Below are 21,025 nucleotides of genomic sequence, written 5' to 3'. Positions count from 1 at the left end.
TACTGCCTCTGGGTTCCCCAGCGAAGTAATATCTGGGTGTTACATACAGTCGTGGGCAACTTTCAATTTGTGGAAAAAGAGTACTGAGTTTTTCAAAAGTCAATATCCTCTCCCGCATTATTCGCTTAACCGCCGATTCCCATAATTCCACAATATGGGAAAGCCGGCGGAATCAAACGACATGTTGTTCATTCCATTGCCAGGCCTGCAGCAAAGTGTTCGGGAAGCCAATCATTCTGTTTATCAAAATTAATATTTAGCTCCTTGTTTGCCCCCACGAAAGTAGTTCCGCAATCGGAGTATAAGTTGGTGTATTAACCCCTTCTTGATATAAAGCGTCGCAATGCAGCTATAAATGCGTCAGTATTTAAGCTAGAAACTAAACAAAGGAGTATGGCCTTCGTGCATATACAGATGACAAAACAAATATAGCCTTTCGTTATTGTCGATTTTCGAAATATTGATAACTTCATTGTTGCTAGGTCAGCATAGACTAGCTCACTGTGTTGAAAAGTCCAGGAGCACATGAAAATATCAAAAAGTAATTGAAAATAAAAACAAATCCAACATTATCAGTGATTTTCAACAAATGGCGCAACCCTGGTAATATATAGTTGGTAAAGAGGAATAGAAGTAGCGATTTATCAGCGCTGTATAACTAAATGTGTAACTAAATGGTGAGCGCAGTGTGCTCAAACCGTACTGAAGACTTAGGCTTAGCAATCTACGAAATGCATATATCTGCGCAGCTATGGCAGGTGTCTGAAAACTTGCTTATCTTCTATTCCAAATTAAAAAATAATTTTTCAATTATACAAAAATTTAAAAATTGGCCATGGTTCGACCCCAAAACTGGAATCCTTTATCAATACGCCGATAAAAGAAAAACAATTGCTAATAAGCCAAGAGCACATGGAAATGTCAAAAAGTAATTGTCAGTAAACAAAAATACAACATTATCAGTGACTTGCAACAGATGGCGCAACTCTAGTAATATATAGTTGATATAGGAATAAAAGTAGCGATTTATCAGTTAAATAAACCAGTTCTGTGTAGCTAAATGATTAGCGCAATGTGTTTAAAGGGTAGCTTAGCAACCTTCTAAATGGATCTAACTGTGCAGCTTTAACAGGTGTCTGAAACCTAGAACCCTTTATCAAGAAAACAAAAACAACTGTTAATAAACCAAGAGCACATGAAAATGTCAAAAAGTTATTGACAGTAAACAAAAATCCAACATTATCAGTGATTTGCAACAGATGGCACAACGATGGTGTTGCGGCCGGGGTAGGCTTGAAATTAACAGGCGTTTGACCTCGTATTATTGAGCTAATATGCTCTGTTTTATTTCCTAAATAATTATAATGTTACAACATATGTATAAAAAACAAGTACTGAAAATAAACTTACATTTTGGTTTTGCCTACCGTCTAACTCGCCGCTCAAATTCGTTTTACTCGGTTGCAATGAAATGCAAAACTTTGACAAAGGCGAAGGGAGTTGCCAGATGGGCCAAATTTATAAGTTTGTTTCCATTAGTACAAAGTGTAGAGAACAGGGTAATACAAATATGAAAACAGGTAATACTAACATAAAGAACAGAATAATGCAAACATAAGTAACGACTAAACTACTCTAACGATTCTCGCCAACATCCCGACCACCGTGAATCTGGTCAGATTCACCAACATCTAGCCGAGCCAATACGCACGCTGGTCGCCGGAATAACCCAACTCTGGTCTGCACCTCCGCTGCTCGGACTTGGTTGTCCTTCCCTGGGAACACGCGAACTATTCTTCCAAACGGCCACTTGGATCGATGTATATTACTGTCGCACAACAGGACCAAATCTCCTGGTCGCAATGGCTCGACCGGTTGGTACCACTTAGTGCGTCGACACAGATCTGGCAGATATTCCTGAACCCATCTTTTCCAGAAGCGACGCTGTGCTTGTTGCACCTTCTTCCATTGCTTCCTAGACACCGTGTGATCTTCTTCTCGCGGATGAGGGGTCTGTTCTGAGTTGGCAGTACCTATAAGAAAATGGTTAGGTGTTGTTAAAGGTTCATCGGTGGGTGTTTCTAATGGGATGTGCGTTAACGGTCGGCTATTCACAAGGTTTTCCGCTTCGCAAATAAGACTGTATAAACTTTGCTCGGGTAGACTCTCATTGTGTAGAGCATGCCCCATGGCCCGCTTGACGCTGCGCACAAGTCGCTCCCAGCATCCACCTACATGCGGATTCAACGGGCAATTAAACACCCACTCGATGCCCTCAGTTGCTAGTGCGTCGGCTATCCTTCCATTCGCGAAGTCCGAACATTGCCGCTGCATTTCTTTATTAGCGCCGGTGAAGTTAGTAGCGTTATCCGACCGTATGCGAACCGGGGTGCCTCGCCTGCACATGAAGTTGCGAATGCATAGTAAACAAGTATCGGTACTGAGGTCCTTGGCAATCTCCAAATGTATGGCACGCGTCGTCAGGCATGTAAACAAGGCTATCCAACGCTTCTCCTTCCGTCGACCTATGGTTACGAGGAGCGGTCCCATGTAATCTAATCCGACATAGGAAAATGGTCTCAAAAGGGCGTTAGCCTATCCTCTGGCAGCTGGCCCATTATCGGTGGTCGCGGTTGCGCACGATCCTTCTTACAATTTTGGCATTCCTTAGCGGCACGTCGAACGGCTGCTCGAATATGGGGTACCCAAAACTTTCGGCGGATTTCGGCTATTATAGCTCCTTCATTCTGGTGCTTCACTTTAAAATGATAGTACATGACGATTATATTTGTGACGTGGTGCTCTTTCGGAAGGATGATTGGCCTGCGACTCTGGAGCGGTATTACTTCAGCGGCATCAATGCGACCCTTTATACGCATGACTCCTTTCTCATCGATGTAAGGTGTCAGCTTCCACAAATTGCTATTGCGCCGCAGTTGTTTCCCTACACACAGAGGCTCATACTTTTCAGGATACGCGTCCATCTGTACCGCTCGACAAACTAAGTGCTCCGATGCTTCCAGCTCCGCTACGGTTAGATATCCGTACTCCCTTAGTATTCTGTGCTTCTTCCGAGCGTTGTTGCAAAACCGCAACATCCACGCTATAACTCTTTTCATACGAATGAAAGAAGATACTCTTTTAAACGTATCGCCTCCATAACTGAAGTGAAACAGGAACTTAGTGCGAAGTTTTTCGCTGGTTTGCGTCTGGGCCACGACTGCCGGCCACTCTGATTCGTCCTTATACAGGAAGTTTGGTCCTATCGCCCAGAATGATTCACGTTTCCCGCTTGGTAGGCGCGTTGCAAAATCGGCTGGGTTGTCGATACTGGGCAACCATCTCCAGTCTGTTGCTTTACTGCCTGCCAGCTCTTCGTTCACTAGGTGTGCCACATATGGCTTATACCGGCGGTGATCCGAGGTTATCTACGCCAAATGTCTTAGAATCGCTCCACATGATTGTTTTTACAGGTGTAAGGTCATGGTTTTGAAGTACTGCTGTACGAAGTCGCGTGGCTAAAACGGCCGCTTGCAGCTCCAGACGTGGCACCGTTGTCAACTTTAAAGGGGCACATTTTGCTTTGCCCATCACGAACGCCAAACGTATTATACCACGCCCGCTGCTGATTCTCCAATACGCCACTGCTCCATAAGCTGATTCGCTGGTATCGGCAAACCCATGTAGTTCTACCGACGATTTAAATAAGTTTCCATCATAACATCACGGCATTCGTAAGGTTTCGATGTCCTTTGGCATGTTCAGCCACTTTCTCCACATCGCGAAAGCTTCATCCGGTATACCATCATCCCATCCGACCTTCTCTTGCCACACTTTCTGCAAAATCAATTTTGCCACTATCGAGTATTCTGCTGCCAAGCCAAATGGATCGAACACTGACATGTTTATCCGCAATGCTTCTCGCTTAGTGGGTCTTGTTACGCCTGTCATTAACTTACCATCGATTTTGTTGAATGATAAGGCGAATTTTAGCTCATCCTTTACGTTATCCCAAACCATGCCAAGCACTCTCTGGAACTGTCCATCGGCAGATCTATCGAGATTCACCATGGTCAGTGCATTTCCTCCGCTATTAAAAACATCTGATACTTGCTTGCAATTAGACACGAAACGTTTCAGCTCAAAACCACCCTGTTGTGTACCCAGACTACTTCCTTGGTCACGCGCACAGCTTCTTATTCAGTGGTAAAACAATACACATAATCGTCAACATAATGATTTTGGATAATCGCAGCTGCTGCTTCAGGGAATACTGTCTGGAACTCTCTGGCGTTTTTGTTCTTCACGAACTGCGCGGAGCATGGTGAGCACGTCGCGCCGAATGTCATCACCGTCATAACGTAATCCTCCACTGGCGCTTCAGGTTCGATCCTCCATAGAAATCGTTGCGCCTCTTGGTTTTCGCGCCGTATCTGCACCTGATGAAACATCTCTACGACATCTGCGCAAACCCCAATTAATCTCTGCCTGAATTTCATTAATATGGTCGCTAGCGGATGACCCAAGTCCGGCCCGCTTAGCAGAACTGAATTAAGTGAAACGCCATTAACTTCTGCTGCACCGTCAAATACTACTCGTAGCTTTTCCGGCTTGTTAACGTTGCGCACTCCGAAATGTAGCAATTACCACGTCCTTTTTCCACGCTGCCGTGCTTCCGCTTCGTTCAGACGCCTTACGTAACCTTTTCGAATGTATTCACCCATGATATGCGTATACTGCTCTCGGAGGCCAGGGTCTTTAGAAAACTTTCGCTCCAGTGCCATTAATCTCCTTTCTGCCATGCCTCTACTATCAGGGAGTTCCACCTGATCGATCTTCCACAGGAGTCCCGTTTCGTATCGTCGCCCCTTTCGAACTGTCGTTGTGTTAAGTAAATGTTTGGCTTTCTCATCCGCTGCGCTCTCCACATACGCATGTGCACAACTGGCTTCCATCGCATCGTTCACCGCTCTTATGCACAAACAGGGAATGGTAACTTCCAGACGGTTGATGCACATGACTTGGTCCGTAAAGTACCAATCCAAGCTTTGTCAACACAACCGTTGGTCTGCGCCTTCCGTCAGCTATTACACGTTTCGCCACGCCCAAGTGTGCATTATCTAGACCGATTAATAATTCTGGTATCGCCGCGTCGTACTCAGCTATTGGCAGCTGCTTAGAGAACCGATGCTTCCACTGTAGTTCTGACTTGTTCAGCGTTTGCTTTGGCAACTGCAAGTCTTCGACGACCTTAACGTTTTTCATACAAAATCTCCTCGCATTTGCATCGAGCCCTGATATTTGAATATTACTATTAAAAACCAATTGAGTTACAGCATTGTTTCCGAACCATTGTAATGTCAACTTCTCTTTATTACCTATCAGAGCAAGATGATTTGCTAATCTCCTATTCATTAACGACACTGCCGAACCCCCGTCAATAAGGGCATAACAAACTACCTCCCGCCCATTCGCATACGATTTGACGGGTAGAATTTTGAACAAAATATTTAAGTTTTCTTGTCTTGCGACCGCGTTAGTAAAAACTGGTTGCCTTGTTGTGTCTTGACGCTGAACTCCACCAGCGATTCGTTGTTCATCTGCATGCAGCAGCACGTGCACTTTCTTCGCGCAGTTTGGTGCAGAACATTGGTGCTCTTTTCCACACTTGTTGCTTCTGTGCCCACGCCTTAGACAATTAAAACACAACCTTCTCTGTCGCACAACCTTCCATCTCGATTCGACGTCCATTGTCTTAAACCGACTGCATTCTTCTATGTAAAGTGCCTCTGTACACAATTCGCAGCTGACCGCTTGCTTACCGTTTGTACCAACGTGAAAGAATTTCATCCGCCCTTCATTACTCCTTTGGACCGGTCGCGTTTCCTGGGTTGAATTGAGGCAGGTGATGTTCACCACGCGCGCCAGCTCCTGTATCCACTCACTGAAATGGCAGATTGTCGCTCTGAGTGTAATGTTTATGGCATGGCGAGCCAACTCTAATCTTCGCGATGTTGGCAGCTTAATCAGCAACTCTTCCATAAGCGTAGGATTGGCTAGGTGGTGTTCACAACCAGCAGCTTCGAGAAACGTCGTTAAATTTTGCACCTTTGTAGCAAACGGCACCAGCATATCCAAACGATTTTAAGGTATTGGCGCACAACTTCGAACGCGCGCAATCTGACTCTTGACTAGTTGCTCTGGTCTACCAAAACGCTCACCTAACACATCGATAACTCTTGGTACATTGTTGCTATGAATAAGCAGACATTCAACTACTTCGCGCGCCTTTCCTTTAATGGCCTTCTGAAGTCTTATCATATTTTGCCGCTCATTATACCCGTACTCCTGAGTCGTCATAATGAACGATTCGCGAAACATTGGCCAGTCCTCAGGTTTTCCGTCAAATTCTGGCAAATCATATAATTTCTTGACGGCACCTTGACCGGAGGAACTACTCAAAACGCGATTCAAACTGGCCAACGTTTCTGCAATCGACTCATTTTTCCTTATTATGTCATTTCCCCCAGTTGATGAGTTGCCTTCACCCAAACGCAAACCAGTCGCCGCATTATATGACATACTCGCAAGCTGCGCCACTGTGTTTTGTAATTCAGCCATTTGCTTTACCATAGCGCTAATTTGTAACTCAAGTGGTGATTGTTGTTGTTGTTCAATTACATTTTGTTCTTGAACAGTGGTATTTAGATCGTCACTACCACCATCGTCATCTACATGACCGCTATTTGACCCTGAACGCGTTAGTGGCATGTTATACCGATACCCTTGCGCTTTGTTGTTGCAAATAAAATTTTCCGAACACCGTTATCCCTAACCGCACCGACTTATCCACCAACTACGCTAACCAAATTCAGGTACTCACCCCTTCTTCTCCAATGTTTCACAATGTCCTTGTCCAGCTATTGGCTGTGTTCATGCATACTGCACGTTCAAATTACTCAAAACTCCAAATTTGTCCCATTTGGTTATGTATATATAAAATTGTCGGTGGCCAATGAAAAAATTGGCACATGGAAACGTTGTCAAATGCAATAAAATGGCGCACGAAAAAGTATGCAAATGAATTTAGGTTCAGCAAAACGAAATAAAAGATGTTGCGGCCGGGGTAGGCTTGAAATTAACAGGCGTTTGAACTCGTATTATTGAGCTAATATGCTCTAAATATGCTCTGTTTTATTTCCTAAATAATTATAATGTTACAACATATGTATAAAAAACATGTACTGAAAATAAACTTACGTTTTGGTTTTGCCTCCCGTCTAGCTCGCCGCTCAAATTCGTTTTACTCGGTTGCAATGAAATGCAAAACTTTGACAAAGGCGAAGGGAGTTGCCAGATGGGCCAAATTTATAAGTTTGTTTCCATTAGTACAAAGTGTAGAGAACAGGGTAATACAAATATGAAAACAGGTAATACTAACATAAAGAACAGAATAATGCAAACATAAGTAACGACTAAACTACTTTAACGATTCTCGCCAACAGATGGTTATATATAGTCAGAAAACAAACAAACCAGCGCTGTGTAGTTAGCGGAGTGTGTAAATCGTGCTGACGATGAAGGCTTAGCAAATGGATCTATCTCCGCAGCTAGGTGTCTGAAAAATTTCCTGTCTTCCATTCCAAATTAAAAACATTTTTCAACTATAGAAAAATTGGAGAACTATAATTATCATAAAAAATATTGTCATAGGCCTTGATCTTAAATTCGAACGTGGAATCGTTAATTATTTTCTTTATTTTGGTGCTGCAGTTTTGCTCTTAAATTACAACAAAAGTGTATATACGCAACGACTGGCGTGAAGCGAGAGAGAGAAGAGAATTTATATAGAAAATCGGGATATTGTTTTACGCCAGTGGCCGGCAAAAACTTTACTTTACCAACTATATATTACCTGCGTTGCGTCGTATATTTCAAGTTACTGTTAGCGTTGGATTTTTGTTTACTTTCAATTATTTTTCGACATTTTCATGTGCTCTTGGACCTTTTGGGCAAGGTCCGCATTCGAGCTCAAGGCTTATGACAATAACTTTTATGATTATTGTTTTTTAATATTTCTATAATTGAAAAAAAATTTTTAATTTGGAGTATTAGAATAAACTGCTACATTTCTTAAAAAGTTAAACATGTATAGACCTGAATTAATTACGGAAAGGCCATCTTCACAGGTCTTTTTATATTTCTTACTGGGAATATTAACATGTGTGCGACAACTGCGTGCGGTGTTTATTGGTTGCTGTCTTTATTGTGGATTAGTACAAGTATATTGACTTATTTCTGACAGGCATTAAGTTGAAATAACGTGCAATATCATTGTTGTTTTGGGCGAAAACGGTCAATTAGGGGGGGGGGGGGGGGGGGGGGGTTCTGTGCAGGCACATGTGTTCCATAACATTTAAATTTTAAAAGAATTTTTTTTTGTGGAAACATATTACACGTGCGGCGCTATATTTTTGTTAAGTTTCATTTAACCTTTTTGATTATAATTTAAATAAATTTTGATTTCAGTATGTTTTCGCATTGTAGGAGGCCACAAATATTCTACTATTTATGTTTTTGAGATATATGCCATTATTTCATTTGTAAATCCTACTAAGTTATATTGAGCTATCAAATGCAACTCAGCTTAAAGCAGTTTTACGTATCAAAAATACAACTCTAGACTTTATATTTATATCAGGTGAGCGAGGCTGTTATAATTTTGACGTTTATCGCTTAGTTGACACACTTAGTATGGCACACTTAGTATGGTACACAATGTCGGTATCGCTAAGGACTAAACGATGGAGAGAAAGAATATGTGCGTAGCGAGTCAGGCTCAATTGAGCTATGGCGCGCTTTACGTCCTCTGCCATAGTTGCTAAATAAGAAGCGATATATGATTTTCGTTCTGAGTCGGCTACTTAATTGTGGCCCAGTAATAAATGATGGCTGGCGGCCGCCGTGGTGTGATGGTAGCATGCTCCGCCTATCACTCCGAAGTTCCTGGGTATTTCTGCCATGAAAAGCTCTGAGCGAAAACTCATCTGCCTTGCAGATGCCTTTCGGAGTCAGCATAAAACAAGTAGATCCCGTCCCGCCAATATGTAGGAACAATTACAAGGAGCACGACGCGAATTGGAAGAGAAGCTCGCCTAAAATCTCTTCGGCGTTTATTGCACCTTATACTAGTTTATTATTTATTAAATGGCGGTCCACACCACCAAAATAAATGGTGCTTCTCTCTTAAAGTCAATCCTCGTGTTAAGCAGTTTTGCTCTGTTCTCATAGGCGCATGCCTCAATTCATTTACGTTAGATTAGACTTGTATTGGCGACATATAAGACGCATCGTGTGGAATGACGTTGTATCCAACACAAAACAACAGTGCTGTCAGCCGAAAATAGGGGAATCTGTGTGGAAGTAAGTTTTCACCTTCTCTGTTATTTTTTACCAGTGCATACGGGGGTTGCAACTCCAACTTTGGGATTGATGCCCTCTAAAGAGTACTCCCTTTCGTTTTTGCTTGTATTAGTGATGGTGTATTCGATGATCGATCTGTTAGCTACGGCAGTCTGTGATGTGCCGATGAAACCATGATACTAAATTTTGTAAAATTGGCTACATTCAAATCATCGTGAAATTTTAGTGCTCTCTACTAGTTCATAAAGGGAATCTCTGTACTGTAACCTTTCAGTGTTCAACTTATTTGGAAGAGGGTCATTCCAATCTTATCCCTCAATCCACAATTCTGAAACATGATCTTGGCGATAATAGTGGTTGGTGCCAACCAACCAAGGGGATCGAACAATTTACATGGATCGGATAGCATATTGCTTTTTGTTTTAGAAGAGGCAAAACTTAAGTTTATTTTAGAAGAGAATTCGTATACTTAATGGCTTCAAAAGAGGCAGAAAGCCTTTACAAGGTTATCTGGCTTGAGCTTAATCCGATCTGTGCTCTCGTTATTCTCAGATAGAATGGTTTATAGCATAACATCAGAATTCAAAGTCCACTTTCTAAAATTAAAACCACCACTATTTGAGAGCTTGAAGAGTTGTTGTTGTAGCTCGACTACTCCCTCGTCGATGTCTGTGCCTAAGGGTACGCTTACACATCCACCGATTAACCGAAAAATTGCAATGAGCGGATGAAATCAGCCGGGCTGGTGTTAAAATTGCAACCGATTATCGACCGGCAGCTTTTTTCTTACATTTTACTTTTTCGCATAAATACGCTTGCTTTTATGTGCTTATCCCATAAAAGGCGCCTGTTGTGCATACAATTAATCAATTTTTCAGTCCATCGCACAAATAATTAATACTATGTTCAAACAGAAAAATAAATTGAGGCTATTTTGATTTAAATTGAGTGGTGTTCATACAACTCTATTTAGCTTACACAATAGTAATTTGATAGCTGGTTGGCTCATATCTACAGTAACAACATATCTTTCTTGAGACTGTCAAAATGTGCGTGTTGGTATTAGGTGAATGGAATAGAATGAAAACATAAAACTTTGAAACTTTTGTGTGTTGTAAGAAAATGTGTTCAATGTTTTGGTTTCATTTTGATTTTGCCATCTTCTTTTGACGATCCCTACTCCAGTGAAATGAAAGACATAAAATCAGCTGATGAAATGAGCCAACCATATAGTTCAGCCATGCGTAACTGACGTTTAAGTATACTCAATAAACACACTTTACAATGTTGCATTTGCAGTTTGAAACAATTTATTACGCAATTTTTTTTAAATTGGCAATTTATTATTACAATTTATTATATGACAAATTGCGTAATAAATTGCCTAAACAGTATAAATTGCCAATTTGGTGTGTGTTTGAACCTAGTATAATGTTTCACAGTAAATGCACGCAATTTATCGGACGATAAAATTGAACACGCGCGAATTTATCGGTAGTGAAAAACCACAACGGCCGACAACAATTCGGCGATCGGTGCACGCTCACATAAATGCATGCGTTTATTTCTATGGGACTATTATGCCCGTCATCGGGCGATCAAAATCGGTGGCTGTGTAAGCGTACTCTAAGATTATGTCGTCAATGTATGTGCCGTTTAAGTACACGCTAATCTCTAGGGGAAAATTTGCTTGCTCATTGATGGCTTGCTGGTGCAAATTAAAGATAGCTAATAAATATGGAGCTGATGTGGTTCCATACGTGATAGTGCAAGTTCTATATATTTTGGTACTTTGAGTAAAACTTTCTCTCCAGAGAATGCATAAATAATTCCGATGTTATTTAAAAATGTCAATTTGTCTAAAAAATTTTCTAAAATCTCAATGTAACGCTAACAGCAGGAAAAGGCGCGAGGTTCAAATGTAATTTTATCGTAATATTTAAGGAAACTAAATTTTCTAAACAATCAAAAGGGTCATAATTGAGGAAAAACATTTTTCTCGAAAACTAATGTTTTTTTGTAGAAAATTTTCTTTATTTTTTTTTAAATACCAATAAAAATACAGTGAATATGACAAACTTTTTGTTCCAACAAAATTTCTGTAGGACGCATGTTTTTTGGCAAAAAAGCAACGAAATCGCACCGGCAATAAATATAATGTTATAAATAAATTGTTTTGAAAAAAAAACTAGTGTCGCTTTATTTCAATAGGCTAATGAAAAAATTGTCTCGCTGAAATCAGCGACATCGAGTGTAAATTTACTTCATATACATATGCCCTAAATTGAGATAACAGTGCTAGTTAGCGGTTCAAAATGAAACGATTGCCCTCTTTGGATATTGTCGCAGGAACTCATTACAATTGCTACTGTCATCTACCTAATAATAAATTAAGGGCTCTACGGGAAAAACATTTTAGTTTGCTTGAGCACCAAAAAAAACTTTTGCCAAAAATATTCTTCATCAAAAGGTCATTATTACCCGCAAAATTTTAAAATCGTCTTATTTAATTGCCAAACATTGAACAACTCAAATTTACCCACTTGACACATATTCCCCAATATCTAACCTTAATCTAAATCTAAATTTCTTCTAATATCATTTCGCTTACAAAGGGTGTGCACTAAGTATGTATGATGCTAGGTTAGGTTGAACTGGCCCGTCCATGAGGACCTCACATATGTAGACTGAATGAGTCCCTAGTGTTAGGTATGATGCTAGTGTTTTAGAAAACACAATGACTTTTCGCACATACATAATACCATCGAAATTTGTATTTCTTATTAATGTATTTTTAATAAAACTAGTTGTGAATATGAAAAAAATTTGGGATTAACAATATGCACTGAAAAGTCCTGTTTTTTTGTTTAGCGCTGAAAGAAATCTTGCAATTCGAATGTGTTATTACTGCTACACTTACATATTTCATCAGTTCAGAAACCATACCATTCCATTCGCCAGATAAGGGATCTTTAGCTCCATATTTACGATCAGGTACCAGGTCCAGAATATAGTCGAATCCAACATTTTGTGCTATTAAATCCAATATATCCTTACAGAATCCGTAAAATCTTTCATTTCCAGTGAAATTTTTGCCGTAGTGCATCATTACGTAAGGTGTTTCCTAAACCAGAAAACAAGCATCTAGTTTTCATCTTAGGCTAATGAATAGAGTTGTAAAGTTATCGGTATGGCGCTATTCGATATTGTCGATCGCTTAAAAATTCTACTGATAGTTTTCGATAGTATTATATGCTGTTGTTGTTAATATTTATGTTAGGGGGTTCTTATAAATAAAATAAACGATTTTTTTAGGTTCGCCCCTGTAATACCAGGATCAAACATATGACATATTATATATTTTGGTCTCGTCTGGAGACGGTTTAGGGATGTCCCACAGATGCCAAAGTTACTATTTTTTTATGGGGATAAAAATGTCGAATAAGTTTTTTATAACTTAAATCGAAAATTGATAGTAAATAAATTTTAGTCGGAGATCTTCGTATTACTATTTCAACAATTCAGGCTATTTAACAAAAATAGTATATTTTGTACAATCGACTGCTCAGTGAAATATCAATCCATCTCTGTTGTCGTTTGGAAAGCGCCATATTTCAGAATTTGGTTGAAGAACGCCCTATCTCAGGATTTATTTCAAAATGCTATATTTCAGAATTTTTTTCAAATCCGCCTTATACGAGCATAAGTTTAAAACATTTTAAAGACCTCACATAGATTGAGCAAGTGAATACCGTTCGCCGCTGGGATTTGCATTTTTCATGGGAGGAGTCGCTGCACGAATTTTTTCATAGGACAGAGGAGCTTGCCGAATGTGCCGCATCCCCGTCGATCGACTCCTCCCAACGCTGCCGGAACATATTTACACAGCGGAAGGGATCATTTAATTCAAAGTATGTTTTATATTGTTTTAGGTAGAGAGGTTTAAAATGTCTTGAAGGCCGGGAAGGGACATTAAAGTTTACTTCGCTCAACAGGAATGACCTAGAAAAGGAACAATTTTGTAATTTAATCATAAACACAATTCCAAGCATTTCCCTACAACTAGCAAGTGTGGGGAGATTAATAAGTTTCAGGCGATCAGTATAAGGTGCCAGATTATACGTAGAATCCCAATGAAAATCTCTTAGAGAGAAATGTAAGAATTGTTTTTGGACTGATTCTAGCTCTAGTTCCAAATTATTGCACCATATTCTAATATCGGACTGACTAATTTTGTAAAAAGAGCTTTAGTAACGTACGGGTCGCTACATTTTTTAGGCCATCACTCTAGTTTTATTGACAGTTGCAGTAATATGAAGGTTGAAGTTAAGTTTACTGTCCATATCAACATATTAATTGGTAAGAGTGTAAGAAGCTGGCTGAAGTAATCTACGAGGAAAGCACCTAAATTTGCATTTTTAAGTGGCATATAGTTGAACTCGCACCAATTGAGCAATGCGTTCCGATCTGATTGTAGAAAAGACCTTTCTTCGCTTGACACATAGGATAAACAAATTTTTACATCAGCAGCGTACATCAAAATTTTAGAAAACTTTATTGTTGTAGAAATAACGTTTTTAAACAGCAAGAACATTATTGGGCCAAGATGACTGCCCTGAGGAAATCCAGAAGTTACATCAATGACATTGGACAAAGCATTTTTAAAGATCACTCTTAAAGTCCCGTCAAGATTATAAGACGATATCCATTGCGTGAGACATGGTTCGAAACCCAGCATATCCAGTTTATGAATAAGTAGCGAGTGAATACTTTGTAAAACGCTTTACTAAAATCTGTGTATACAATGTCCGTGTGCATGTACTCTCGAAACACATTTGAGAAATGAGTTGTAAATCCAAGCAAGTTGGTAATTGTGGATTTTCCCTTGCAAAATATGTGTTGGAAATTAGCAATTGATGTAGAGATCGCAAATGTTAGCTATTTGGTAACAATAGCTTCAGATAATTTTGGAATAGCGGAAGACTTAGCTATACCGCGATAGTTTTGAATTACTTCTGTTCTTATGAAGAGGAATGAAAAAAATTCTTTCCACGCTGACGGAAAGATGCCACACTTATTGCAATATCTTGATTATCGTGGGATCTGGCTATTTCATAACTGAAGGCAACCCTTTTACGTTGGAGTTTACCAGACCATAAAACGACTTTGGATTGCGGATAATATTCTTTTTCATGTCATAGATATAAGCCGTATAACACTTTTTATTGAGTTCAAAATACTTCTGACGTAAAATCTAATACCGCAAGTAGTGTTTTCTTAAACCTGATTTCTTGTATAACTTAACTGACAAGGTCTTTTTTATACTCAGTTGAGCAGAGCTCACAGAGTATATTAACTTTGATTGGATAACGGTTGGTTGTACAGGTATAAAAGAATAGAGATAGATATAAAAAAAAAATTAATAAATGTAAGGCGCGATAACCTCCGAAGAGATCTAAGGCCGAAAAAAAAAAAAAAAAAAAAAAAAAAAATTGGCCGGACGGGACCTACATGTTTTATGCCGACTCCGAACGGCATCTGCAAGGCAGATGAGTTTTCACTGAGAGCTTTTCATGGCAGAAATACAATCGGAGCGCTTGCCAGACACTGCCGAGGGGCGACCCCGCTTAGAAAAATTTTCTTCTAATTGAAAAATCTTATTTCTAAAATTTTGATGTTGCTTTGTCCGGGAGTTGAACCCAGGGCATACGGTGTGATAGGCGGAGCACGCTACCATCACACCACGGTGGCCGTCGAGTTAGATATAGACTTCCATATATCAAAATCATCAGGATCGAAAAAAAATTTGATTGAGCCATGTCCGTCCGTCCGTCCGTTAACACGATAACTTGAGTAAATTTTGAGGTATCTTGATGAAATTTGGTAAGTAGGTTCCTGAGCACTCATCTCAGATCGCTATTTAAAATCGATATCGAAAATTTCGAAAAACCGAAAAAGTGCGATAATTCATTACCAAAGACGGATAAAGCGATGAAACTTGGTAGGTGAGTTGAACTTAGAACGCAGGATATAAAATTAGTAAAATTTTGAACAATGGGCGTGGCACCGCCCACTTTTAAAATAAGGCAATTTAAAATTTTGCAAGCTGTAATTTGGCAGTCGTTGAATATATCATGATGAAATTTGGCAGGAACGTTACTCCTATTACTATATGTATGCTTAATAAAAATTAGCAAAATCGGAGAACGATCACGCCCACTTTAAAAAAAAAAATTTTTTTAAAGTCAAATTTTAACAAAAAGTTTAATATCTTTACAGTATATAAGTAAATTATGTCAACATTCAACTCCAGTAATGATATCGTGCAACAAAATGCAAAAATAAAAGAAAATTTCAAAATGGGCGTGGCTCCGCCCTTTTTCATTTAATTTGTCTAGGATACTTTTAATGCAATAAGTCGAAAAAAATTTACACCAATCCATTTAAAAAGACTCATTAACACCTTTCATTTGATACACATATCGTACAAAAAAAGTCTAGAGTCACCCCTGGTCCACCTTTACGGCGATATCTCGAAAAAGTCGACCACCTATACAACTACCACCACTCCCTTTTAAAACCCTCATTAATACCTTTAATTTGATACCGATATCGTCAACGTCAACGTTATTTTACATTTCAAGATCGTGCTAAACGTCTCAAATTACCTCAATTTTTTGCTCGAAAGGCAACTGATTTGTATGATGCTGAATTGACTACCAGTAAAGTGCAAGTCGAAAAAATTCTACCTTAGCATGGAAAGTGCCAATGGAAAAATTAAAGAACTTTTAGGTGTTGTAACATATGCAGATTTGCCAAAATATTATCGGTATGTTGAAGTACATAAAAATTAAAAACTAGTAATGCATAGAGATGGTCATCATCAGCACGTGCCGTGGGTTTGTATTTGGATTTGGGTAACTTTTAACCAACAACTTTATGTGGTTCATTACATAAGGTTGTTGGTTTTTTTTTTCACTGATTTAACACGCAAATTAAAAGCTGAAAATTGGCATGCACTATGCTTACAAACTTTACTGGAACTAGCGAATTGTTATCGCAAAATGGGTGATTCGTTGGCCTATACTAAAACATGTAGTTCTATATCGTGTTGTCAAGAGTTGGAACAGTTGGTGCGTTCGTCGGATTTCTTAAATCAATGAAAACGTTAACAACAACGATATCAGCGCAACCGTCCATAGAGAATGCCAATCACTGTGTGCTTGAAGATCACTTTCGTATCTGTGATATAAATGTGTTAAATGTAGAACCCATAATACAAGATGATATAGTTAAGGTACAACTGAAATTGGAAAGTTTATATCCACGTGACGTATTTGCTGAATGTATACAACTATCATATGAAATGCATGTGGTTCCACTTACTGGCGAGGTAGCCGCTCCACCTTTGGTTTGTTCACCACACAAAGAATCCCTTCTTAAAATGTCACTACGTTTAGACTAGAATTGTGAATTGCCTAAAACCAAACAGCCGGTGCGTCGTACGAGTAGTACCAAACGCAAATTATCACCAAGTGTGCAATCGGATTTTACAAATTATGTAGCCACGGAGAAAGTAACTTTACAACCGGGTGGTAATATACTTGAGCTGAAATCACAAGCGACACGTGTGGGCACTTGGGATTTCAAACAGATGCGAATTTGTATATCTCCTTTGGAGTTCCTGTCAGAGAAAATGCCTTTTAGAGCTTTACCATTTGTTATCACTACAAAGCCAACTGCGGCAGTGCTTAACTTCAAAAACTTGATTGCGGGCATTGAACAACCGATACGCTTAAAAAGTATCTGGCGGTAGTTTTATTTTCCCTGCCGATGCGAAAATCGTGCTTAAATGTTTCAAAAATTTGCGTATACGTATATATGGCACGTTCAAAAAAAAAAACTTAAAGATTCATATGTTCTGGTAGTGTCTATTCACGGTGAATATGTTCCTTGAGTCACTTGTCTCGTCTTCAGGTTTGACAGAGTGGTTTGTGGGAAATTTGCAAAAACAATATCCCGCGACATTTTACACTATAATACGTACTGGAAATAAATTGCAACATCCAGCTATATTGGAGATCAGGAAAAAATCAAAGGTGACCTAAATATTTGATTATGTAGCCCTTGCAGATCACCATTTCTTTTAACATCTTGAAATACGATTTTGGCTGTAGACTATTCACTTTATGTGTCGCAAAAAAACAAAGTATATGTTATAGCTGTGAATATCTACAGCGTGACTGTAATTAAGATACTCATATACAACAAGAATGAAGGACGTGATTCATTAGCTTCCTTGCAAAATACGAGACGCTTATGTGCCTCCACAATTCCTTGCGGACGTTATGAAACCAATGAAAATTGATGAGATCATGGATCCGGAAGTACCCAATTTATCTGGTGGTGCACTGTAACGAGGTACACATCCATTCACAACACGCAACTATCAATCACCGAACAAAAAGAGGGTGAGTTTAAATCTTGAATTACTATTAATGTAGATGCTCACATAATCTGATATGTTTAAGCATCTAGGTTTGCATTTGTGTACGTACACGCTGTTCACCTGCCACCAGAGTTGCTTGAACTACTTACTCTCAGCGTGTAGGTGATTAAAAATCTGAATTTCCCTTATACCACTACCAAGTGGGTTACTCTTTCTGACCAAATAATGAGTTATCATATAATTTAAACAACAGGGCTAGTCATGAACAATTTTTTGATATGACTCCTCGTAATGTCCAAAAAAAAAAACTGAATAGAGAAAGTTTTCCAATCCCACATGGTGGAATCATACTTGGGTCTACTGTGGTTACTGTAGATGATCGAAAGTTTTGAATCATTTTCAATGTTCGGCTTTCTGAATCTTTTCTGGCTATCTTGTTGATTGAATAATGAGTTTTATGCCAATTTCACAGGGGCGTAATGAACTAGTTCGCCAAGTTTTCTACCTTAAGGCCCTAATCGAAACCGAACGTCGATGCAAAATACAAACTTCTTAATTGCCGCATCATTGCTTTGTTGAATGCCTAATCGAATGAAAAATCCGGTCGGTCTCGCTTGGTGCTTTCGAATTCAATCTAGCACATGACAATAAATAAGTGATACGAGAAGAGAACACCACGAAAAAAAAACTCAAATTCTGATCTTCTCTGCGTTGCGGCAAAAGAAAAATACCTCCTTCTCGAAAATAAACACGTAATTGGTTAGGTGCAACCTTTGTGGGTAGTTTCACATCAAGGGTTTTTGTTCAGTTATTTCAAGATTTTGGGTGTTGGCCGAGTGCCTTCGGCCGAGTGCAGATGCATTATGTGGCAGATCATGGATCTGCGTTAGGGTTCGGGTGTCCTCGCTCGGGGTGAGCGAGTGAATTTTGGGTTTGATTTTTTTTTTTGTTTAAAATTTTAATGGGCCGAATGCCTTTAGGTTCTGTGGCAGATAGTGGATCTGCGTTAGGGCTGTTCTGGTATCCTCGTTATGGGATAACGAGTGAGTGGTATGTTGTCCTCGTTCGGGGGAGCGAGTCGATTGTGGGATATTTTCTGGTGTCCTCGCTCTGAGTAAGCGAGTGAATTTGGGTTTGTTTTGGGTCTCGATAGGAAGGTGGAGTTCGGAAGGGAGTGAGGGGGAGGAACGGAGGGATTGTAATGAGGAGCTATTGGCCTTCTCGCAATCCACCTCCTCCGTTGGAAGAAGGATCAGTTTGACCAAAGGTCGTCTGACTTCACCCTTCTCTGTTATGAGGTCGACTACGCGAACTCGGTTATCTTCGCCGGGGTGTACGTTGACGACTCTACCTAGCCTCCACTCGTTGGGAGATAAGTTGTCCTCTTTGATGACAACTAGATCTCCCACTTGTATATTTTGTCTGGGATGCTTCCACTTCACCCGTTTTTGAAGTTCGGATAGATATTCCACCTTCCATCGTTTGCAGAAAGTGTGATGGAGGGCTTTGAGTTTCTGCCACAGATTGATCATCGAGGCAGAGCTCTCACTTGCATCTGGTTCTGGTGGAGCCAGCAGGTGGCTGCCGGTTAGGAAATGTCCTGGGGTTAGTGGTTCCAGATCCGTTGGGTCATTTGACCCTGGACTGAGCGGGCGCGAGTTGAGGCAAGCCTCAATCCTGCACAAAAGTGTGTGGAACTCCTCCATCGTATATTTGTGGGGGGGAGCGATCTTTTTGAAGTGGCTTTTGAAGCTCTTTACTCCCGCTTCCCACAGGCCGCCTATATGTGGAGCGGCGGCGGGAATAAAATGCCAGCTCAATGCTTGATGGCTATACTTTGAGACTGTTTTGTCTCGGCTTTCGGCCAGAAAGGCTTTAAATTCTGATCGTAAAGATCTTGATGCTCCGACAAAGGTTGTATCATTGTCGGAGTAGATGTTTTTCGGACATCCTCTTCTCGCGATAAAACGCGAGAAGGCTGCGAGAAAGCATGGGGTGCTGAGGTCACTAGTGGCCTCTAGGTGGATGGCCTTAGTGGAGAAACAGACAAAAAGGCATACGTAGCCTTTTGACAGTCGACATCCCCTACCGCGGTAGCTTTTGATGTCGAAAGGCCCCGCAAAGTCTACCCCGGTATTGGTGAACGCGCGGGTAAAAGTTGTTCGTTCGCAGGGAAGGGTACCCATAAGTTGGGACTGCGCCTGCTTTCGGTGAATAGTGCAGGTTTTGCAATTGTGAATGATGGCTCTGATCATGGTCTTGACCTTCGGTATCCAGTATTGGGTTCGGATAAGACGGAGCATGAGCTGGTTCTCGCGATGAAGGAAGTCATGATGAGCCATCATAACTGTAAGGCGAGACAGCCTACAATTGTAAGGCAAGATGATCGGATGACGCTCGTTGTATGACATGTCTTTTGACGCCCCTAGACGCCCCCCTGTTCTAATAATATCATCTTTGTCGATATATGGGTTTAGTGACAGTATTTCACTCTTTCGATCAATAGGTTCCCTATTGTTCAATTTTAAATATTCTGTCCCGTAAAATTGTTTCTGGCAGACTCGTATTAATGCTTGAGTCGTTGCCTTAATCTCATCGGCTGAGATTATACACGACCTTTCGTGGAACATTGCTTTAGTTTTTGGGTAAGTTCGTTTATAAAATCTCCTAACATAGGATAGAACCTTTAAAGCCCTGGGTAAATTCGGTCGAGAATATCTACATGATCTACCCTTGTCGTGGCATATGTTTTTGCCCTCTTCTCCTCAACGGACGTTTTATAGTCGGGCTCTTGTTCAGGCCAGTGGGAATTGTCTTCTTGCAGCCAAGAAGGTCCTTGCCACCACAACGAATTGTTGACCCACTCTGATGCAAGTAGTTCTCTGCTTCCTAAATCCGCTGGATTAGATTCCAAGTCCACGTGAAGCCAGTCCTTGCTACCGACCATATCGATGATCTTAGTGATTCGGTGTGCGACGAAGGTTGACAAGGAACAGGACGGCTTTCTTATCCATGTGAGTACGATGGTTGAATCCGTCCAGAGGTGAACTTTTGCTGGTCCCAAATGAATTTTTCGGAATATTGATTCCATGTTTTCTGCAAGCAGCACGGCGCCGCAGAGTTCTAAGCGTGGTAGCGAGATGGTTTTCACTG

The 21,025-nt window shown here is 40.2% G+C and overlaps 1 protein-coding gene across 1 annotated transcript in view; it reads right to left on the bottom strand.

The window, feature by feature from the left end:
• Positions 1-21,025, bottom strand: part of LOC137235249 (glutamate receptor ionotropic, kainate 2-like) — a 650,404-nt gene that overhangs the window by 236,344 nt on the left and 393,035 nt on the right. The window contains exon 4 of the mRNA XM_067758330.1: positions 12,344-12,547. Coding sequence (XP_067614431.1) covers positions 12,344-12,547 — 204 coding nt within the window. The remainder of the gene's footprint in view (positions 1-12,343; positions 12,548-21,025) is intronic.

Source organism: Eurosta solidaginis, chromosome X, assembly GCF_040869045.1.
Source record: "Eurosta solidaginis isolate ZX-2024a chromosome X, ASM4086904v1, whole genome shotgun sequence".
Classification (NCBI taxonomy): domain Eukaryota; kingdom Metazoa; phylum Arthropoda; class Insecta; order Diptera; family Tephritidae; genus Eurosta; species Eurosta solidaginis.
The sequence above is the reverse complement of the archived record's forward strand: the minus strand, read 5'-3'. Positions and strand labels throughout refer to the sequence as shown.